The 19,778-nt window shown below is 50.0% G+C and overlaps 5 protein-coding genes across 5 annotated transcripts; 2 read left to right on the top strand and 3 right to left on the bottom strand.

The window, feature by feature from the left end:
• Positions 1-126: 126 nt before the first annotated feature.
• On the bottom strand, positions 127-6,080 carry HO133_007947 (uncharacterized protein; the record flags this gene model as incomplete). Its single annotated transcript, XM_037298815.1, has 6 exons — positions 127-1,404; positions 1,458-3,210; positions 3,266-5,580; positions 5,633-5,782; positions 5,834-5,961; positions 6,023-6,080. 6 exons carry the CDS (start codon positions 6,078-6,080, stop codon positions 127-129), a joined length of 5,682 nt encoding a protein of 1,893 aa, XP_037156151.1.
• A 294-nt stretch (positions 6,081-6,374) lies between these two features.
• On the top strand, positions 6,375-8,518 carry HO133_007946 (uncharacterized protein; the record flags this gene model as incomplete). Its single annotated transcript, XM_037298814.1, has 3 exons — positions 6,375-7,104; positions 7,159-8,447; positions 8,510-8,518. The coding sequence occupies 3 exons, from the start codon at positions 6,375-6,377 to the stop codon at positions 8,516-8,518; spliced, it is 2,028 nt and encodes a 675-aa protein (XP_037156150.1).
• Positions 8,519-8,928: 410 nt separating this feature from the next.
• Positions 8,929-9,320, bottom strand: HO133_007945 (uncharacterized protein; the record flags this gene model as incomplete). Its single annotated transcript, XM_037298813.1, has 2 exons — positions 8,929-9,051; positions 9,114-9,320. The coding sequence occupies 2 exons, from the start codon at positions 9,318-9,320 to the stop codon at positions 8,929-8,931; spliced, it is 330 nt and encodes a 109-aa protein (XP_037156149.1).
• Positions 9,321-9,892: 572 nt separating this feature from the next.
• Positions 9,893-13,330, bottom strand: HO133_007944 (uncharacterized protein; the record flags this gene model as incomplete). Its single annotated transcript, XM_037298812.1, has 1 exon — positions 9,893-13,330. One exon carries the CDS (start codon positions 13,328-13,330, stop codon positions 9,893-9,895), a length of 3,438 nt encoding a protein of 1,145 aa, XP_037156148.1.
• Positions 13,331-14,451: 1,121 nt separating this feature from the next.
• HO133_007943 (uncharacterized protein) lies at positions 14,452-14,728 on the top strand (the record flags this gene model as incomplete). The annotated part of the gene is made up of 2 exons (XM_037298811.1): positions 14,452-14,565; positions 14,618-14,728. 2 exons carry the CDS (start codon positions 14,452-14,454, stop codon positions 14,726-14,728), a joined length of 225 nt encoding a protein of 74 aa, XP_037156147.1.
• Positions 14,729-19,778: the final 5,050 nt, after the last annotated feature.

Raw genomic sequence — 19,778 nt, 5'->3', positions numbered from 1 at the left:
ATGAATCGCAAATTTCTATTTCTTGGGTATCATCACTAAGATATTATACGCCACCTAAACCCAGAAGGTGCATCTTTCACACTGAAAAAGATATTCGCCCCTTGCCATCATCACCTTTGGAGAACCCTAGACCAGCGTACTTTCGTCAAATAGGTCATGTAGAAGATCATCGCAACACGCCTGGCGGTCCGGCGCCTCCATCCTGTAAGTGCTCTCAAAAGCGTTGATAGACAGCTGGCGAAGAAATGGGCGAAGAACCCGATCGACCATGCTTTCCATGGGGACGTCGCCCACAACTGCGCTTGTAAGTAACGGCTTGCGCAACCCCTGTTGCGCGCCGGCGAGCGGGTTGATGCCACTGTGTGGCGCGCCTGCACGGGAGTCCAGAGTCTCTGCCAATCCATCGACAAGGGCAACGGGCCGCCAGTCTGACGGCCTGTATACGGCGTCTATGGTGTCAGTGACGAAAAGCCATTCGCGTAGTTGAAAGTCGTCTGGTGCTATTGTCAACAGAGTGTCCAGGAGCTTTGCCGCTTGTAGCACGCATGATGTATTGTATGTGTCATGGGTCTCCGTAGGGTATAAGGACGACAGCGCGTCGTATAATTCGGCGTTGACGATAGGCCAGAATGATGCCAAGTGCACTGGCGAGGTCTTCAGAATGAGCGCCCGAAGAACCATGTAGACCTCAGATCGCGTTATTGATGAGGGCGAAGAAGCGGCCGTGGCCGTCATCAAATCGACAACCTTCTCCTGAAGGCCGCCCAGATTCACGACGAACATATCGTTGTCGGCAGATAGCATCAGAGTGGCTATCCTGCGAAGGTTGAGCTGTGTCTTTCGGTCCGCTTCTAGCCTGGCCGAAGAAGCTCCAACACCGAACATTATACCCGCCGACGTCGGAGATGAGAGACGGGACAGCAGTTCTGGCATCCGTTCTTTGTCTAGGAGCGTCCACTGTCGCAGTATTGGCGCCCAACCGTTCCAGACGAGGTCCAAAGAGTTGGTGTGGAAAAACCTTGGGTCATTGAATGCTTCCGCAACGTCTTTTCTCCAAGATTTTGAGGCTTCGGGAATTCGCGACATTGTTCTCATTATATCAAGTAGGCTTCCCGTGACGTTTCGCGGGAACGTCTTCCAACGGAAGGTCGGCGTAAGTACCTGCGTAGATATCGTCGTTGTAGCTGCAGTTATTCGGTCTGTATCAACCAGAATCTTTGAAATCTTGGGCAAGATCGAAGCGATGATGGCGACAACGTCTTCTGGTTCATTAGGTCTTGGGGGTTCAGGGAAGTCTGAAGGGTGATGGAGACCTTTCTCTTCATTCGTCGATAGGGGTAAATCTTGGGAGAATGCCAGCGGTTTGATTGTGAATGTAGCAGCAAGCAGGCGAACGAAGAGATCCTGTGTGCACATCAGCAATCCTTTTCCAGAAACACCGTCGCTCAACGACTTACTCCAATGTCTCGTCGCATTTTGCGTTGCTCTCCAAAGTTGGTATTGTCAATCTTTTCGCCGAGTATTGCGGTGAACTCTAGTAAGATTGGCAAAGTCTGCCTGTGAGGCAGCGGATTGCCAAGAACATCTCTCAAGAAGGTCATACAGTCAGTCCATATTTCATCCAGTGCGTCGTCTTCCATTGACCTTGTGTATGCTACAAGGAATATAGCAAGGTTAATATCAGATAGCTCAGATGTCAAAGTTGATTTCCGTATGGGATCTAGCACGTTCGGGTTGGTCCGGCTATACATTGCGTTGAATAGAGCTGGGATTGTGTTCTTTGGTCTTGATGCCTCCAGAGCATGCAGCAGATTGAAGACAGTGCTCGATTCGACCATGCCGCCTTCTGCTTCTGTTTTGTGCCAAAACTCAACAAGAGTCTCCAAACATTCTAAAGCCTCTGCTGCGAATAGGTGCTCCAATATCCGGCGAGTGCGATTTCTCAATCGTATTGACATGTAGCTGAACGATGCAGAGGCATTCCGTGGCGAGCTTCCTAATCCACTGTCTCCCCAGGACCACATATTGAAGGAAACCCTCACTGCATCTTTGAAGCAGAGCAAGACAGTCAGACGATTGTTAGCGGTGGTTGGCCTCGACTTCTGCGCCTCGGAAGCAAATACTCCTGAGACCATATTGCCGAAGAAGCCTTGTACCTGCTCCGGACTCTTGATAGCTACCGAGTGCCCCTCATCCTGCAGTAGCTGATCATGGCCTCTTGCAAGAACCTGTTCGAGACCGCCAAGGAGCGCATTGAGAACAGTGATCGGCTCACCAGCACCATGCGGTCCGCGTGAAGTGCCGGCAAACACAGCTTGCAAATCTTGAAAGACCGATTCAATGCTTCTACTGAAAGTGTCGACGAGGGGCATGAGAACCTGAAATGCATTACTGCTGTAGAAGGGTAAGCAATTGTCTAAGAACCGTATCCATAGCTCAAGAATCGGATGATTACTCGGGGAGCTGATGCCGAATGTCAAACAGTCTAGCAGAGCTGAGGTCTGTATAAATGGTTCAACAGATATATTGTCTTTATCACTCTTCTCTGTAGAGACAGATAGTTGAGAAGCACTGCGAATGGTGTCCCGGGAGGTGGGTCTTCGATGAGGGGTGAACAGAGCATCATTTTTGGTCATTCGCGTTTTTAGGATGATTAAGATAACATCCATCAATGGCAATTGAAGCATGTTGTCCGATTGCTCAACGGCCCGCGATAGCATTCCAATCAGAGATTCCTCTAGGTTCATCGCCACTAGCATAGTAGAAGAGGGAGCAAGTAGCAATTGCTTCAGAAGAGACGCCGAGGTTTGCTGTAGAACTGAAATCCTCTGGCGGACACCACCGTGTTGCTCCTGGTGGTGGTCCTCCAGAATTCTCATACAAACTTGGGTCAAATAAGACTGAACAGTCATAGCCGGTTCCTCAATATCTACGATGACTTTGACTGGTCCGGAGACTCCTGCTTCTTCGGTGTGCTTGTCCCTGTTTGTATTCGTGGCGTTCAACTTCCCAGCGAGCGACGCACTAATGTTCGCTGTGGAATGCTTGGTTATGTTGAGGATAGTCTGGAGATAATACAAGCAGTCATCAACTTCGAGCGAAGCACCGGTTTTGTCCAATATTTCCTGTTCATCGGTCCGTGCAGCTGAGTATCTCTCATGTGCTAAGTATGGCGAAGCATCAAGGCGATCAATCAAAAAGTCGATAATCCTATAAGGAAATTGTAAGCTCTTCTTCTATCACGGAAGACGTACTGGAGACTGACAGTTGTATGCTTGAAAGCGACTGCAACCAGCTCACAGTGAACATGAACAGTTCAGTTTTTGGATCAAAGAGCGAGTCAAGAAGAAGTAGCAACGGCTGCGCTAGTACAATTGGCTCCTTGATTCTTTTGCCTGATTGGTGCAGAGAACGTCCCGAGTTCAGACGACGATCAGTTGGTATTTTTGCAGTCGAGCCGCTATGAGCCCACACGGTAGCGAATCGACGGGCACCCTCAATCTTTACGTTCTGAGCTCTATGGCCATCCTCATCCTGTAACATGAGGGTAGCAATTGACCCCTCTACAAGTCGTACATCTGGCGATACTGAGTGAACTCGCCAAAGACAACGGACTGCCTCAACGCTATGTCTAGGTCTAGCAGGAGATATGTACGTCCAAAGGCCGGTCAAAAGGTTTGGGAGTATTTGTCGTACGCGATGGTTGGAATTCCACGCCTTCGAAGGCGATGCATTGCTCATCATTTCGAGAGTGGAGACCAGTACTGCAAGAGTAGGAAAAGGCAACATTTCAATTCCATTCTTGGCGACACCTGCATCTAAGGCCGTTGAAAGACTTGACATTACCGGTACCAGCGCCCCGTTATCGGGCTCCTCGTCGTCTTCCAGACTGGAAACTCGTGCTTTGCGTAGGAGCTTATCAAGAAAAGCTACCTCCTTCTCCAGGTAAGCTACCTGGATGGGCACTTCAAGTCCATGGGCAACAACCTGAGTGGCATTGTGCAGTAGCAGATCTCTTACGTTCGTGTTGTCAAGGGGTGGGGTTGCATCCTCTGAGCCTCTTTGCAAATTGTGATAAAAGTCCTGAATCTCTTGTAGAGTTTGAGGGCTGCTATCTTTCTGTCGTCCATTACTGCGGGCTTTAGGCTCTTTTTCTTCTCCGCTCTTAAGGATTTTGGCTGGAATAAGATCGAACAGGTGGATCGCAATATCGAACGCGATTTCGATTACGGGGAATACGCTTTCTTTGAAGGTGTTCGAAGGTGCTTCAAAATGAAGTCGCAAGCTGATTATCAGAGCTAGGGTGACCATTGGTATATGAATGGCCAGCATTTCTTCTTCCCGAATATTGAAATTTGTAATGACGAACAGCACAAGATCTAGACGATCCTTGGGGCTCAACAAGTCGACTTCTGGAGGCTTAGGATCTTTGGTCTTCAGTGCTCCGATTACAATCTTTGTCAGCTCGGCCCAGATCAAGCTACTCTCAATTGCATCAAAGAAAACGTTGGCGCTGCGCAAGACCTCCTCTAAAGCTTCCTTAGATGGAGCTAATCTCTGGTATTGCCAAACACTTTCCATTGCTGGTAAAAAGATCTGTGGAACCACAAGCCCGCCAATTTCCCAGCGATCCATTAGAGAGAGACATATTCGGAATGGACGAGCTTTCTCCAGGGGCTTTAAAGAATCATCCACAACCATTTTTAGTACACCACTGACCAAAGGTGCAAGTCCGTAACGCTCGAAATATTCCGTCTGAGAAAGCTGTAGATTGGAACTTCTTGCAGGAGTAATCGTTGGAGTGGAGTCTGGAGAACTCGAAGTGCTATCATCTGGCCCTGAGGATGCTTCTGGTCCTAAAAACCAAGTCCACAATCGACGGTTCAGACTCATCTCTCTGCGTACCACGACGGCCGCCGCTGCTGCAACAAGTAGTTCAAGGTCTCTAGATACAACCTTCTGACGTAGTACAGCAGAATGGAGTGGTAGATGGGTGACCAAAAGATCCAAGAAGCCTCTTTGGATCAGAAGCTGTTCATCTTGGAGGCCTGCAGCAAAACAGCGAACTAAGAGTCCTGGTTCCGGTGTAGTAACTGCTTCGATCTGGGTGGGAAGCTTCCTGCCAACGCCCCTCATTTCAGACTCTTCAGCATGATTGGATCCCGGATGTGGCCTAATAGATGTCCCTAGAGGAGGAAGCTCTCTGACCATATACGCCAGAGCACCCTGACGTCGACTTGGGCTGGTGATAGAGGCTAAAAATAAGCTTTGCCAATAATACTGATCACCGGAGACATTTGAGTGACCAATATTACGCTCGAGCCCCTGGCCAACTGCACTTTTGATCTTGTTCAAAAGACTGAGGGTGCGTTCAAATTCCTCGCTCGTTTCTTCCTCTAGGCCGGGAAGTAAGGCCAGGGTAATCGCCTTGAGAGCCGAGCGTAGCATGACTGGGTCTAGAGGTGAAATGAACGTCTCAAATAGCGATAGAAGTGTCGGCTTCACCGATAGTGATGCGAATGACAACGTAGGCGCCAGTCCAGGGAGATAGAGTGGTAGATCTCGTGAGAGACCATCTCTCTACTCAGTTGATTTTCAGATAATGCGGCAAGAAATAGAGGTTTTAACTTACGTCCAAAGTAGAAAATACATAGGCATATACTTCCAACGCCTTTTGGTGGACTCCCGAAGGAAGCGGTGGATCCAAACATTGTGATAAACGCTTGGCTACAAGCGCTTTATGTGGCACATCGGTGGTACCAGACGGTTTCGATTGAAGTGCCTAACGCATGGGTTTAGGCCGAGAGAATTTATCTGTGAGTGGGCACATTACCTTCAACAGACGTCCTAGGAAGGCAATATAGTCTGCCCATTCCTGAAGTGCGGTGTCAAAGAGAGACAAGGCCCGTTCGACGTTGGAAGCATAGCGTCGGTAACCCTTGTCTTTCCTGTTCGCTCCAGCTTTCAACCATGTTACTGCGTGGCTCAAAAAAGATCTATTTGGATATTCGGACGAATGTACCTTCATCAGGGATAGCAGGCGAGTTTGGGCGCACAGTCTGACTCGCATTGACCGGCATTCTGTCGCTGATTCATGGGTGACAACCTCTAGACTCAATGTATCGACGGTTTACGTTCCATACGGGTTTGCCGTAGAGAAGACAGAATCCGTACAACATTTTCATTATCTTAGAATGTGAGTGCCTGAAGTGAACAAGTAGCGTAGCTTCGCTAGCGCCCTTTACTCGTCGGCGGCGACGCGATAACCCCCCCCCCCCTTCCCATGCCACCAAACTTTCTATCCCCGACGGCCAATGCCCAATCGGCGTTCAGGCTCCCCACAAATTGCCCAACACCTTTAGACCCTGACGTCTATGGGCCATGATGGCGAGGACTCCTTGGCTACCAGCGAAGGTGGAGAAGAGCTTGCGAACGACCGGAGCAAAGCAACATCGCCGCCCAGAGATGGCGAGGACGAGTCTACGATTCGAGTATTGAAAGAGGAGGGTGCTGAGACGAGTTCAAAGGTGGAGTCATCTACGATATCGCAGGCACGCTTTCAAAGTCTAGAAACAGAACAAGAGTATCGTCCACCATTACCGCCGAGACCAACCAATGTGAATCTACTGCGAGAAGGGTCATACAGTCCGAAAAGTTCTCTCCAGAGATCCAGGAAGACTTCGCGACCGCAACTACTGTCTACTGCTACCACTGCTCTGTCCCGCACCGATATCCACACTCAGTCATACCAAGATGGATCCCGAGAGACCTTCGATGCCTCAGCGCAGACGACGCCCCCTTCAAAAGCAACAGCTGCGTTTGGCAGTATAAAGAGGATCAAAGACCTAAGTGGCAGCGAGGGTGGTGATTCTGCCAGCGTCAAGAGCTATGCGCCAAGTCTCGAGACAGGCGGGGATGTCGAAAGCCTACTGGGTGAAGTCCTCGGAGCATCTCAAGAGAGTCCTGCATGGAGGCTACATAGTACGCAAAACGGAGCTCTGAATCCATTCGACTCGGTTGCATACGAAGACGATGAGGCGACTGTAGATTTTTATCGAGAATTTGACGAGATCGGTGCAGTTGCTGCGGACGGTGAGAACGAAGGTAAGTTTAGACTGGTTTCAGATTCCAATATAGGTGACTGAATCGAACTTGCAGAGCAGCTACTGAACCAGTGGAAGTCCAAAAGAAAACACTTTTTGATACTCTCGTCGGCTGGAAAGCCCATCTACAACCGGCACGGCGATGACAATCTCATATCCGGGTACATCGGAATCATACAGACCATCATCTCTTTCTACGAGGGTGCACACGATCAGCTGAAAGGATTCACAGCAGCAGGCGCAAGATTTGTAGTCATGTCCCAGGGTCCTCTATACCTCGTAGCCATCAGCAAGCTCGGAGAGAACGACCTACAGCTTCGTGTCCAGCTAGAGGCTCTGTACATGCAAATTTTGTCTACGCTGACGTTGCCTAACTTGACCCATATGTTCTCGAATCGGCCATCCACCGATTTGCGACGTCCTCTGCAAGGTACGGAGCCATTGCTCTCCGCGCTTGCGGACACTTTCACTCGGGGCTCACCGCCTACATTACTCTCTGCGCTAGAATGTCTGAAAGTCCGGAAGACCCATCGGCAAGTCATCAATGATACGCTACTACGCACACGATGCGAGACTTTGTTATATGGCTTGATTGTAGCTAGTGGGAGGTTGGTCAGCGTCGTTCGACCAAGGAAGCATTCATTACATCCGAGCGACCTGCAGCTGATATTTAACATGCTTTTCGAAGCACGAGGAGTCAAGGCAGGAGGTGGAGAAAATTGGATACCATTATGTCTTCCTGGATTCAACAAGAATGGCTATCTATACATGTACGTCAGCTTCGTCAGCGCATACGAAAGTGGGGGGGAAGAAGGGCGTGAGGGCCAAAACGAGACCGGAAAACCGGACGACATAGCCATACTGCTCATCAGCGCTAACAAGGAAAGTTTCTATGACCTTCGCAAGATGAGGGATTCACTCGTTGAGGAACTCGAGGCCAATGGTAGCATGGCAATCATAAAATCTGCAGTACGGCGTGGCCGACCTACAGCAACAGACATTGTCCCCGGCACTGTGCTTCGCCATTTTCTGTACAAGTCTCGAGCCAATGTTCAATTCACCATGCCATCCTACGAGCCGAGCTTTACCACGCTACTGGCTAAACGGAGACTACTCTCGTTGTACCACGCACTCCACGCCAGCGTACACGCAAAGAACGCTCATCTCAAAGTGCATCATTGCATCAGTCGTGAGTCGATATCCCTAGCATGGGTAACGCCGCTCTTCGAGTTATACTGTGTCGCTGGTCCTCACGCCAGCCGCAACGCCCTCGCTCAGAGTGCCAACAAGGTCATACAGTGGGTACGAAGGGAGGAAGAAAGGGTGTTCATCATCGGTGGCGCAGTGAGTATCCATTCCTTGGACGAACATAATATCTGTAAATAACTGACTCCTCCTGCCGCCAGGTATTTTGAGCAAATTCAGTCCACGAGCACAACGATACCACGACGAGCAAAACCAATCCGTAGAAGGAAGCTTTTTATTCAATCTATCGTTTATGTGTGGTTCCATGGAGTGTAGCGCATCCACCGCCTTATCTTCAATCTCATTCCTCTTTCAAAACTCCAAAATTTCCGTACACCTCTTCCGCACGTTCCTCAGACCTCCCGCTTCCGACACCTGCGTGATACCAGCAAGCCTGCCTGTCAATCCGCAACGACTCTTCCCACGTGAGACCATCGCCAGTCGATTCCCCGTCTTTCCACAGTTGCATCCTCACTGTCATCGCAACCGCACTGCGCATGCATTCTGTTGTAGCGCAGCATATCCACGTAACTTTCACTCAGGACCGATCTTCGTTCCAACCCCCCTACCCTTCTTTCACTCATTCACTTGATGTCCGTCGCATTGCCTTCCGAGCCGCTACCCCATTGACAGTCGAAATGCCCGTAGGTGTCGCACAAACGGCGCCGTCCGTCGTCTCCGTCCGTCTCCCTTCGCCCAGATTCTCCAACAAAATCACTGATTCCAAGTCCACTCCTCGTCCCTCGGGCGGATAAACGCCCTCACCTCCTCACTGCCCCAATCGATCCCGTCCTCGTCCTCGTCCCTGCCGCTGCTCCCGGTCGCCTTGATGACGGTGGAGGCGGCGAAGGAGCGGAAGCGGGAGAGGGCGCGGGCGATGCGGGTGCCGTGGCTGGCGGTGCGTCGTTTGCGCCGGAGCGTGTTGATGCCGTCGTGGGAGTGCTTTGTGGGGAAGGAGCGGCGGACCCACATGGTGGCTGATAACAGTGGGGATGTGTATGTGTTTTTTTTCCGGTGGTGTGGGTGAGTATCTGATGTTCACGGTTGCTTGATGTTTGTGGTATGTGGTGTGTAGCAGTTTGAAGCAGGTGGTAGTGGTAGTGGCAGTCAGACAGAAGATGTGTTTGTTGCAGGAATCAAAGGACTGTTCATATGATAGATATATATCTAAAAGCGTTGAGTCACCGACTAAAAGAGTTCGAATTTCTCGAGCGAGAAGATTTAAAAAATGTGCTCAAATTGGTATATTTCCTTCTATCTAGGGTAAAGCTACAAGAAAAGCCTGGATAATCTACTATGTAAAAGCTTAACAAAATGCTATTGCTTATATTGATCCGAGCCATTCTCGTGTCATGAAAACCTCTATCAACGTCTGGCGAGAGCAAGATTGAGCGATGTTGCTTAAATGTTTGGTTGATGTTGTTTTCCGGTCATTAGGAAGGCATATCCGAAGAGCGAAGCCTAGGAAAAGCAGATTATAGCGAGAAAAAAAGAACACCATCCTCTGGTGATATGACTTTTCAGACCAGGAATATCGATCATAGTCAAACTCCTGCGTAAAGATCAGCGCTCACTGAGCGATCAATTGCTCCGTTGTAACGCCTCCTCCATCTCCATTCTCGGACGCGATCCTCGCCTCGTTGCCACCAGGATCTAAGCTTCTTCACGAGCTTTCGTCTGGCGCGCTTGGTCTGTGATGCACGGGAAGAAGCCCCGGCCGTGATTGCGGTATTCTCACTCTGCCTGCTACTGCGGCCACTAGCTCTCGATCTGCCTAAAGCGGAACTTAGTAAGCCTCGATCGTAGCCTCGAGGTTCATCTGTGGAAGCTCCTCTGGGCGCTCTATTTCTGAGTGCAGAAAACCGCTTCCTAAAGGCTCCCCTGGGACGCACTTGCGAACTATCGTCAGAGAAAAAGCTGCGGGCTTCGAAGCCGGGGGACGGGGGTACGAGCGTAATCCGTGGCGATTGCGTTTCAAAACTTTCAACGAAGCGGGTTTGATTCGGACTTGATCGAATAACATCATGGCTGCTGTTGATTTGCCCTGGCATTACGGATAGAGTGGGGTACCTCTTCCATCTGAAAGCCGTACCTTGGAACGCATCATAAGATGACGCGAATTGACTTGGTGAGGCGTCCGAGGATGAAGGATACTTAGTTATCTTCGCTGTACCTTCTGTAGTTGATGATGCTCGTTGGATTTTGAATCTGAAACGTGGCAAGCTCCTGGTGCTCTGGTTTGGATCCTCTGTTGGCTCAGGCATTGTGACTTCGAGCTTTGGCTGTTGATCGCTCCAAGGATAGCTGGTATCTAAATTCCATGGTCTTGAGTCAGGTGATGAGGCTATAGAAGTTCTATCAGGCCCAAACTGGGTTGCTGGTATTGGGGCTTCAGTCTCTTCATCTTCATATTTCTCCTCGCCTTGGTCCAAGCAAGACGAAGCCACGGGCTCAGGCTCTGCTGCCGAAGCAGTCTCGTCCTCACTTCTTCTCTGTATCAAAGGCGTGAACGAGAAGGGTAGACTCGGCAGGCGTGGTGCGACCGGAGGTGACAATGACACAACGGCTGGCCGTTCACTAGGTAGTGGGGGAAGCTCCTTGTTGGGGGATGGTGGTGGCTTGATGTCCGGAGTCAAATCTTCCTGAACGGTGTATTCTCTGGGTGATTCGAATTTCTGATCTGAGTCCAACGGTAATGGAATTGACTTCTTGGCTTCCAGGGTCAGAGCAACGTGAGTAAGGCTCTCTTCAGGAGACCCGAGGTCTTGATCAGGATCGGCAACTGGTGGATCTCGCACTTTGCGTAAATCAGATGTGGATCTCCTCACGGCTGGAGACCTTCGGATACTCAGAGGTCCCGGATAACCACGGTGCACTAATTGAGACGGTAGTGTGATTGGCGGGGACCTTGATCGATTATCCAAGGGACGCTCGTCTGGTTTACAGAATGTCTGCCGCAAACCCTGCGTCAGCTCAGGCTCATCCTCTGAATCCGACGCCTCAACTAGGGCATAGTCGGCTGCATTCTGTCTTGTTGCAATATCTCGCAGTTGTACAGATCGCTTTCGCCACGGAGGCTCGATGCGGGCAACGCGGGGCCTGCTGTCCATGGTGCCCTGCATTGGGCCATCTGCTCTGTCTTTCCCCTTGATTCGACTAGCAAGCTCGTCCAAATTCAACAGATCGTCATTGATAGATAAGATCTTGCTAAACCTACTGACACTGTTAGGCGATATAATAGATCTTTCCGGCGTTGGTGAGACAATCTCTGTTACTGTATGCTCATTCCCAGAGTGATCCTCGAAAGAAGTCGCTCGTACTAATTGCAGTGAACGCCGATTATCGCCTTCATGGCCCTTGCCATGATCAGAGCCTGCTGCCGGTTGTCCTACGGGAGGCGGAGAAGCAACAGAGCTAGGCACGGCCTCTGGATCTTTAGGGGAAGAGTTTTCCCATTCAGGCACAGGTTGGGGAGCAGGATGTGTTGAATGAATCGATTCAATAGGCGAAGACACGCGTCGTTTAGGGCTTTCTGAGGTCCGCGATGTAGTTGCTAGATTCTCGACTTGTAAAGGAGACTCGCGGCATAGTTCCTGGTCTGAAAACTGCTTTGAACGTCCTGTCGTTGCCATCAAAGGAGACGCTTGCTTAGGGAATGGGTACTGTATTTCTTGGTCAATAGGGACGTCATCGTGCTTTGTTGGTGCAACATCAGCCTCCGCATTTGACAAATCTCCCTCTGGAAGCTCAGGCACTTCGCTGAGATCCTTATGAAGCGCTTGTATTGAGCTTTGGTCATCCACCTCGAATTGTGAGGTAGTCTGATCAAATCTATTATCCGTGGATTGCGTTTTCAGCTTTGGGATACTGTCTTCGGACGGCAGTTCAGTGCGACCGGTGCTATCGGGGCTCGCATCAAGCTCGTAATATGTTGTGGTCGCAGTATCAAGCATTGGATGCTCCGCCAGAGTTCCCGCTGACATGCTGACGTAGTGTGAATAGTCTTGCTGCTCAACTCCTTGCTCTTCGAAAGCTTCTGTGTAATCATAAAATATAGGTGAAGGAGTTTGGATTTGAGAATTGATCCAGCTACCGTTTGGTGTTGCTTGAAGACCATTTGTTGAGCTTGCGATACTTTTCACGCTGGGTGAGGCTTTTGGTGTATGTGGGCGAGTGGAAGTTGGCGACGGACTCGGGGCTCTTCCAGATATCGGGACGGCGGACTGAGGGTAATAACGAAGCAACGGATCTGACCGGTTGACGCCCTTTCGCCAAGGTGAAGGAGCACCATTCGTGTGGAGCGAGGAAGGAGAGTTGGTGCGAAAGCTTGGACGGCGGTGGAGGCTCGTTTGGCTTCGATTCTGCTTGTTGAATTCACTGAGAGCTGGTGATGAAGGCCGATAGCCAGGGCGCTTGAGCCTAGTAGGATAAGCAAAAGGTGACCTCGGTCTCAAGTTGTGTGGACCTCCAGGGCCACCATGACCCCCATTGGTATGTGGATGGTGGGTGGTGAGACTGTGACTCGCGTATGAGCTTTTCGTTGTGGAGTACGACCGATAGTCTTCGATTGAAGGAGATCTCGCGGGCCCCCGATGCGACCTTGGGATCTGATTCTGAAACCCTGGGCCATTAGAGGCTGTTGTCTCTTGACGGGAGTGCAATGGAGTGTGGCGTATATTGGTGTCTTCGTCTCTGTTGTAGTATGCTCCTGGCTGACGTTGCTTGCTGGGTGTCGCGCGGGCCTTCGACGGCCGTGGGAGTGAAGGCGGTACTCGAGACGGTTTGATGGAGAATTGGCCCACATTGCCTGTCTCCGTCGTGTTTCTGAGCATGCTTTGGATGGAAGATGGGTTCTTGAGTATATTCGAATTCTCGTCTCCATTTAGTGGGCCCGTGCGAGGATTACCATCGTGGACGTCGTCTTGAGACTGCCCGATTGCATTCCTTGCAGGGTGATAGCTAGGCAGCTCGGAGAGTGGCATCACTGTCATTGTGCCTTCACCACCTCCGAGCACTAACAAGAAAGGCCACCTCGCAGTACGGGAGAGTCAATGGAAACTCAAGCTGAGAAGATGAGGTTTGGCGGGGACGGACTGAGAAATAGCGCTAGTCCATGATGGTGCATCTTGACTACAACGGAAGGAACAGCACCTACAATGTCTTCTTCAAATTGTACTATAAATATTAAACAAACCACAATTCGAATCAATCGTGACTTCAGTAGTACTGTTAGTGAGATACTTGAATACGCAGGGTTCAGATAATTCATTTACAACAAAGAAAAGCGCCGCCGCTCACGAGGCAACCATTCTTACATTTTCCTGTACAGGAGGGTGAAGCCTGCCTTACTTTATGCTCACTGCAACATTTAGTCAGGTGCTGCTGCTGTATGGGATGTACGAAGCGAGCCATCAGCTCCGACGAAAGCGCAATCATTTGCCCCTGACCTTACATCTTGAGTGTCAATGGCATGCATTACGAGACCATCAACATGTTGCTTGTCAGTTCCTTTGCGTTTTGATTGGTCAACGACGTTCCTTCATTATGGCAGAACCAGATGGCTCTTGGTACGGGAAGTTGGAGAAGGCAAGACCAATAAGCGTCTCGTCTCGTCTCGTCTCGAAGCGCCAGTATGCGTGTATTGTAATCTAGGGTTCAGCATTGTCTTCAGGATTATAGTGGTTAATGGGCACACCTCATTCGCTTGGGTAGTACTGGAATTCCTGGCGTGAAGCAGTCCTGGAGGCTGGAGGTGGTGATACAAGCGCCAAGCTCGCTAAGCCCCTTGTAGACTGGCGCGCCCTGCTGCAGAACTGACCTCGTGACTCGTGAGGCAATTGTGCTTGGCGTTGGTGGTCTGGTCACCTGTGGAAGATAACGCAGAACACGCTCCGGATCCATCGCCAACCCATCAAGACACTGATCTTGGTCATCGAAAAGCTTATCTTTCTACATAGTTGACGTCATGGCGAGACCCGAAGGCATTACAAGACATCCTCCTGTCCCCTTCTACCCTCCCTGACATCACCATCCTCAGCCATCCTCGACCATCCAACCCCACAATATCAACATAACCGAAGACTAGACCAACACCATAACCACCATGGCCTCCACCGACTCCACCGTCCCTGATACTAGCACCGGCGACTCAGCCGGCGGGCACGCAGGCCAAAGCTTCACAGACAAAGCCAAGTCTGCCCTTAAGGGCAACGTGCCCGTAAATGGCTCTCTCAACCTCAATGTATGTCCGTCTGCTAATGAAAGTGCAGACCGCCGACAAGGGCACCGAACAGAGTGCTGAAAAGGATGTAAAGGAAAGGATGGATCAGGGCGTAGGCAAGGACACTGGCTCGAGTAGTACACAGAACACGCTGCTATAAGAAGTAGGAGAGGAAAGATGGGCACAGCAGACAGAGGTAAAGGGTGGAGACAACGTGGAGACAACATGGAAACAAGGCAGAAGCTTCTACTGGGAGTCTTATTGATAGAATTCAAGATTTGTAGCTGCGAAGATCAACATACCATCTCTGTGCAGGTCCCTTGGCCGTCCCAAATTCCGCACACTTCTTTAAGCACCAGAGCCATGCGTGCAATGCCACAACAAATACTGAGCTTAATGCGACAAGGCCGTCAAGAATCCTCACAGCGCAGGTCCTGTACAGAACAGCGAGCAAAGACATATACTTCATCATATGGGCATCATACCAATCCCACCACCATTTAGGCCTCCTCGGAATCCACCACGTTTGGCTGGTCCGCCGCCGAAGCTGCTTCCACTACTTCTGCTGCTTGTAGATTTGCTCTTTATAACACCCGCGGAAGCTTTGCCCTTACTGGTGCTACCAGACGCTTTTCTGTTCTTCTTCCATTGGCCTCGGGAGTTACCGCGTCCACTTCTACCACCACGACTCTTCGAATCGTCGTAGGACTGTGCTCGTGCAGGAGGAGCTGGCGCAAGTTGAGAGACTATAACTGATTAGAAAGCGCTTTCCTTTGCCAATCGATTTGACGTACTCCTTGCGTTCAATGCAATCACGTCAGGAGAGGGCTGAAAGAAGTGGCTTCGTTCCTCCACTGATTCATCGTCTCCTTCGAGATCATCAAGTCCATTCCCGTCGTCAAACTCGTCATCACTACTGAGCTCGATAATGTTCTGGTGATTTGGATCCTGAGGCCGGTCTTCCTCTCGCTGCATCATGGCTTCATAGTTGCAATGAGCTTCGCGGACGAGTTTGAGAAACTCTTTGCCATGAATCTCAACCTTGTTGGGGTCAATACCAGATATCTCAAGCATCTCGTCCTCATCTGGTGTTTATTAGCAGAAGCGCCATAAATTCAAGGTAGGGAGTTTACTTGCTTTGCGGGAAGTTGATTGCCATTTCTCGAAGAATAGTATCCGTGAAAGGATGACCCTTCAAGGCCTTCTTGATAAGAATCTGATGGTCTTCAGTACTGTGCCGTGGTCAATGTCGATGTTGAGGAGAGCTCACCTTCTGACTTAGTTCCTTCGCATTCTGTAAGAAGTCGTCCACCACCATTCGATGAATGATATTCAGCCGCTCCAGCTTTTCGTCGATGGTAATTGGTGGCCCAAGTGGCTTTTTGGCTACGCTCCGAGACTGTCCCTTCTCTCGTATAGGACCAAAGCCGTCTTCCGATTCATCCTCTGTTGCGTTAAACGAGCCATCCTCATCATCGTCTACCACAAAATCTTCACCGCAGTAAACGTTCCTGTGCAATTCAAGCTCGGGTTGAGCATATTTCTTATGCTTGACACGTCGTCTAGAAGCGGCTTGGATAGGAGACGAGACATTCGTGGATGTCGGACAGTCTGGACGCGACGCGGCCACTCCAGTCTCCCTGTTCTTGGACACTTTTTTTGGAGCTTTATTCGGGTCTTTGGTCTTTCCGGTTGGAGACAAACGAACTTGCAATTTGAGCTTTCTCCGGCCTTTCGCAAAGTCATAGCTATTTTTCCCCGTCTTTGCATGGTCAGTATTCGCAAAGAGGTCGATTGAGTGATCGATACTTACATGAACATACTGGTTGGCGAATCCGGATTTATTCATGACATTGTGCTCCGACAACGCGTCTTCACTCAAAAGCCTATAGAAGATACGTTCTACGTCTCCTCGGTCTATGTTGGAACCGACCCCGTACTCTGGGACTTCGCTATGATGCAGGTCGGTGATCTTCTTGGTCTTACTCCCACGGAACACATCGACGCAATGAAGCAGCGTAACTTGGTCCTTTTCTATCCTCTTGACCATGGATATGGCAGCAGTAGCGAGTTCGCTGAAATCCTGAGTCTCAAAAGTGCTATTGCTATTGCAATTGTCGCATGAGCCTTTGCAATCCTCTCGGTTGAAGGATTCGTTAAAATAATTGAGGACTTGTACTCTTCGGCAATCGCTTTTGTTCTCACAAAATTGGATCACATTCCGAAGCATCTGACGTTGGCGTTCCTTTTGTTCCCAGGTGCCGTCTCCCTCGTCAATCATGCGCTTTAGAGCACTGGTGTCCTGGTAGCCGTAGTAAAGGTAACACCCAGAGCGTTTGCCATCTCGTCCAGCGCGGCCAGTCTCTTGATAGTAGCCCTCAAGACTTTTGGGGATAGTGTGATGGATCACGAAGCGTACATCGGGTTTGTCGATACCCATGCCGAAGGCAATTGTGGCAATGATGACGTTGTAGGCCCCGGCCTGCCACTGTCTTTGGACCTTTTTCTTCTCCTCCGGTTCCATACCAGCATGATAGTGATGGGCCATAATGTTGTACTGCTCACGAAGCTTGGTCGCAATGTCTTCGCAGTTCTTTCTCGATAGACAGTAGATAATGCCAGACTGACCTCTGTAAGACGTATTGATTGTGTTCGCTATGCTATCGAGTACGTCCTTTGCCTTGGTCTTGCTCCTTACTTCATAATCCAAATTAGGCCGATTGAAGCTTTGAGAAAAAGTTTCGCAGTTCTTGATACCAAGATTGTGGATTACGTCGATTTTCACGTTCTCAGTGGCCGTAGCAGTCAGAGCTATGACAGGTACACCTGGAAATTGTTGCCTTACCTCCCCTAACAGCTTATAGTCAGGTCGAAAGTCGTGGCCCCACTGACTGACACAATGCGCTTCGTCAATGACGATGCGCGCCAGCTTTCGTCGTTTATGAAGATCTCGGAAAGCGCTGACCATGGCTTGGCTTTTGTTTATCATTTCTGGCGTGATATAAAGTAATTGGCAGAATTTATGAGGTTGTTGCTCCTTGAGGCAATTCATGACCAATCGACGATACTCCGCTGTAACTTCACTGTTTACCAGAAGAGCCTGAATCTTGAGTTTCTGCAGATGCTCAACCTGATCTTGCATAAGACTGAGCAATGGAGATATGACAATTGTGACACCTTGGGTCTTTCCTGAATTCACGATAGCCGGCAGTTGATAGCAGAGTGATTTGCCTCCTCCAGTTGGCATCAAAACAAAAGCATCCTTTCCGGCCAATGTAGCGTTGATAGCTTCAAGTTGGTTGGGCCGGAAGCCTCGCAGATGAAAGCGGTCTTTCAAAGCAGCCTTTACATCTTTAGACCACACGTGTTGCATCTGCGTAGGCTGGGGAGCCGTATGAACAAAGGCGGGACCAGGCTTTGACGCTTCTGGCTGTAAAGCATTACCGGAAGTCTCTGCGAAGACATCACGTCGTCGGATATCATGGTTAGAGTAAGGTCTAGTGTTCCGGTTTTCGACTTCTTCTGCGACCTCGAGCATGTCTACATCATCGTTGTCTTCGCCGTACTCATCTTCATCGACATCTGCCTGGAACGGACTGCCCATGTGCGTCGTGAAAAGATCTTCATCTTCTTCAATATAGTCTAGCTTAGCATCCCTAGGACGAGAAGGCGTCTTGGTACGGCTAAAATCTTGCGTCATGGAATCTCGCTGCTGTGCGCTTGCTCCTGCCCGCCGAGATGTCTGCTTTGAAGGGGAGAAGTAAGAATTTACATCTTTCGCAGCCGGCGAAGAGGTGTATGTTCTCAAAGGGCTTCTTTGCGTCCTTGGAAGATTGACCAAAGGGTGTTTGTTTGGTGTACGGGGAGCGATGTTTGGAGCTTGAGTCTGCTGAACATACTGTGTGGTTGCCGGTCCGCTTGAAATTGATGGTGGTACATCAGGCGTCATTACTCGCTGCGCGTGCAAGTCGGCCTGAGTGGATTGCACCAGAGTAGTGGAGCGCTCGCCGTGCTTATGTTTCTTGGCTTCAACGTACGGGGAGTTGTCCTGAATCGACTGAGAGTTCGCGGTAGGAAGGCCCGCTTGAACCAATAGTAAACTAATCTCGGATTCGATCTGCGTCAGGCGACTGGCGAAGCTTTTGGTGTCCGACAGATCCTGAGCGTAGATCGATTGGTGCAGATCTTCTTCGATGGCAGCTATGACACGGGCTTTAGTCTCTAGCTTCCATTTGGAAAGCCTGAAATGTTCCTCTCTTAGGGACAATAAGCTGTTCGTCGCGTCTATCTTAGCTGTCCATGAAGCAGGCTGCTTTAACATCTCAGCAGTTGGTGTCTTCCCCTCAACATTGAGATTGAACAACATTTCCGCAGCGGACCTTCGACCGCGATATAATCCATCAAGGAAAGCCTGAGTGCGATCTGGCTGGAAGCTCAAGAAAGCTTGGACAGCAGCCTTGTCAGAATCTTTTGAAGAAACAATTGAACCAGTGGACGAGGTTATGATATGCTGTGGATGTGGTTGTTGGAGCTCAAGTGGTAATTTGGTTGGTGAGTCACGTTGGAATGGAGAGGCTCCGCTGCTTGTCGGGATAACCTCGTCTGATAAAGATCGACTTTCAGTCTTCTTCTTCACTGCGCTTGGCAGGTCAACGTTCTTTTCGTCATTCGATGAATGGGGACGTGTTGTGGCGGTAGAAGAGGGAGCAGCCAACACCAGATTGACGCTTTCATCTCTCTCAGCCTTGAGCTCATTGAGTCGTTCCCTGTATTCTGCCTCGTCATCTTCGTCTTCCGAGTCCGCAATTGTCTTCCTCTTCTCGTCAAGCTTTGGGTCGGGTTCGGCCTTGATTGCAGTCCGAGCAATAGCATCCTTAGAGGAACGTGTCTTTTGCTGGCCGCTATGTTTCCCTAAAGTACTTGGCGAATCAAGATCATCGTCGAAAAAGTGGTCATTAGGCGATAGACGTGGTATAGCTTTCCGGCTGCTGGTGATGTTTTTCGTCGCTCCTTGGCTGTCAGGTTTTCTAGGAGACTCTACAGGCTTCGGTAATATGAACTCATCCGGAAACATCTCGATAGCAGTAAAGCCAGTCTGTGACATCCTGAGGGGTACGTCTGCTTGGAGCTCGTCCTCCTCAAGCTCGTCACTCTTCCTCTTCTTTCCCTTTTTGACAGGAGGCTCCTTGCGTGTAGCACTGTCTTCCCTC

Source organism: Letharia lupina, assembly GCF_014066315.1.
Source record: "Letharia lupina isolate WasteWater1 chromosome Unknown contig_4, whole genome shotgun sequence".
NCBI classification, from domain to species: domain Eukaryota; kingdom Fungi; phylum Ascomycota; class Lecanoromycetes; order Lecanorales; family Parmeliaceae; genus Letharia; species Letharia lupina.
The sequence above is the reverse complement of the archived record's forward strand: the minus strand, read 5'-3'. Positions and strand labels throughout refer to the sequence as shown.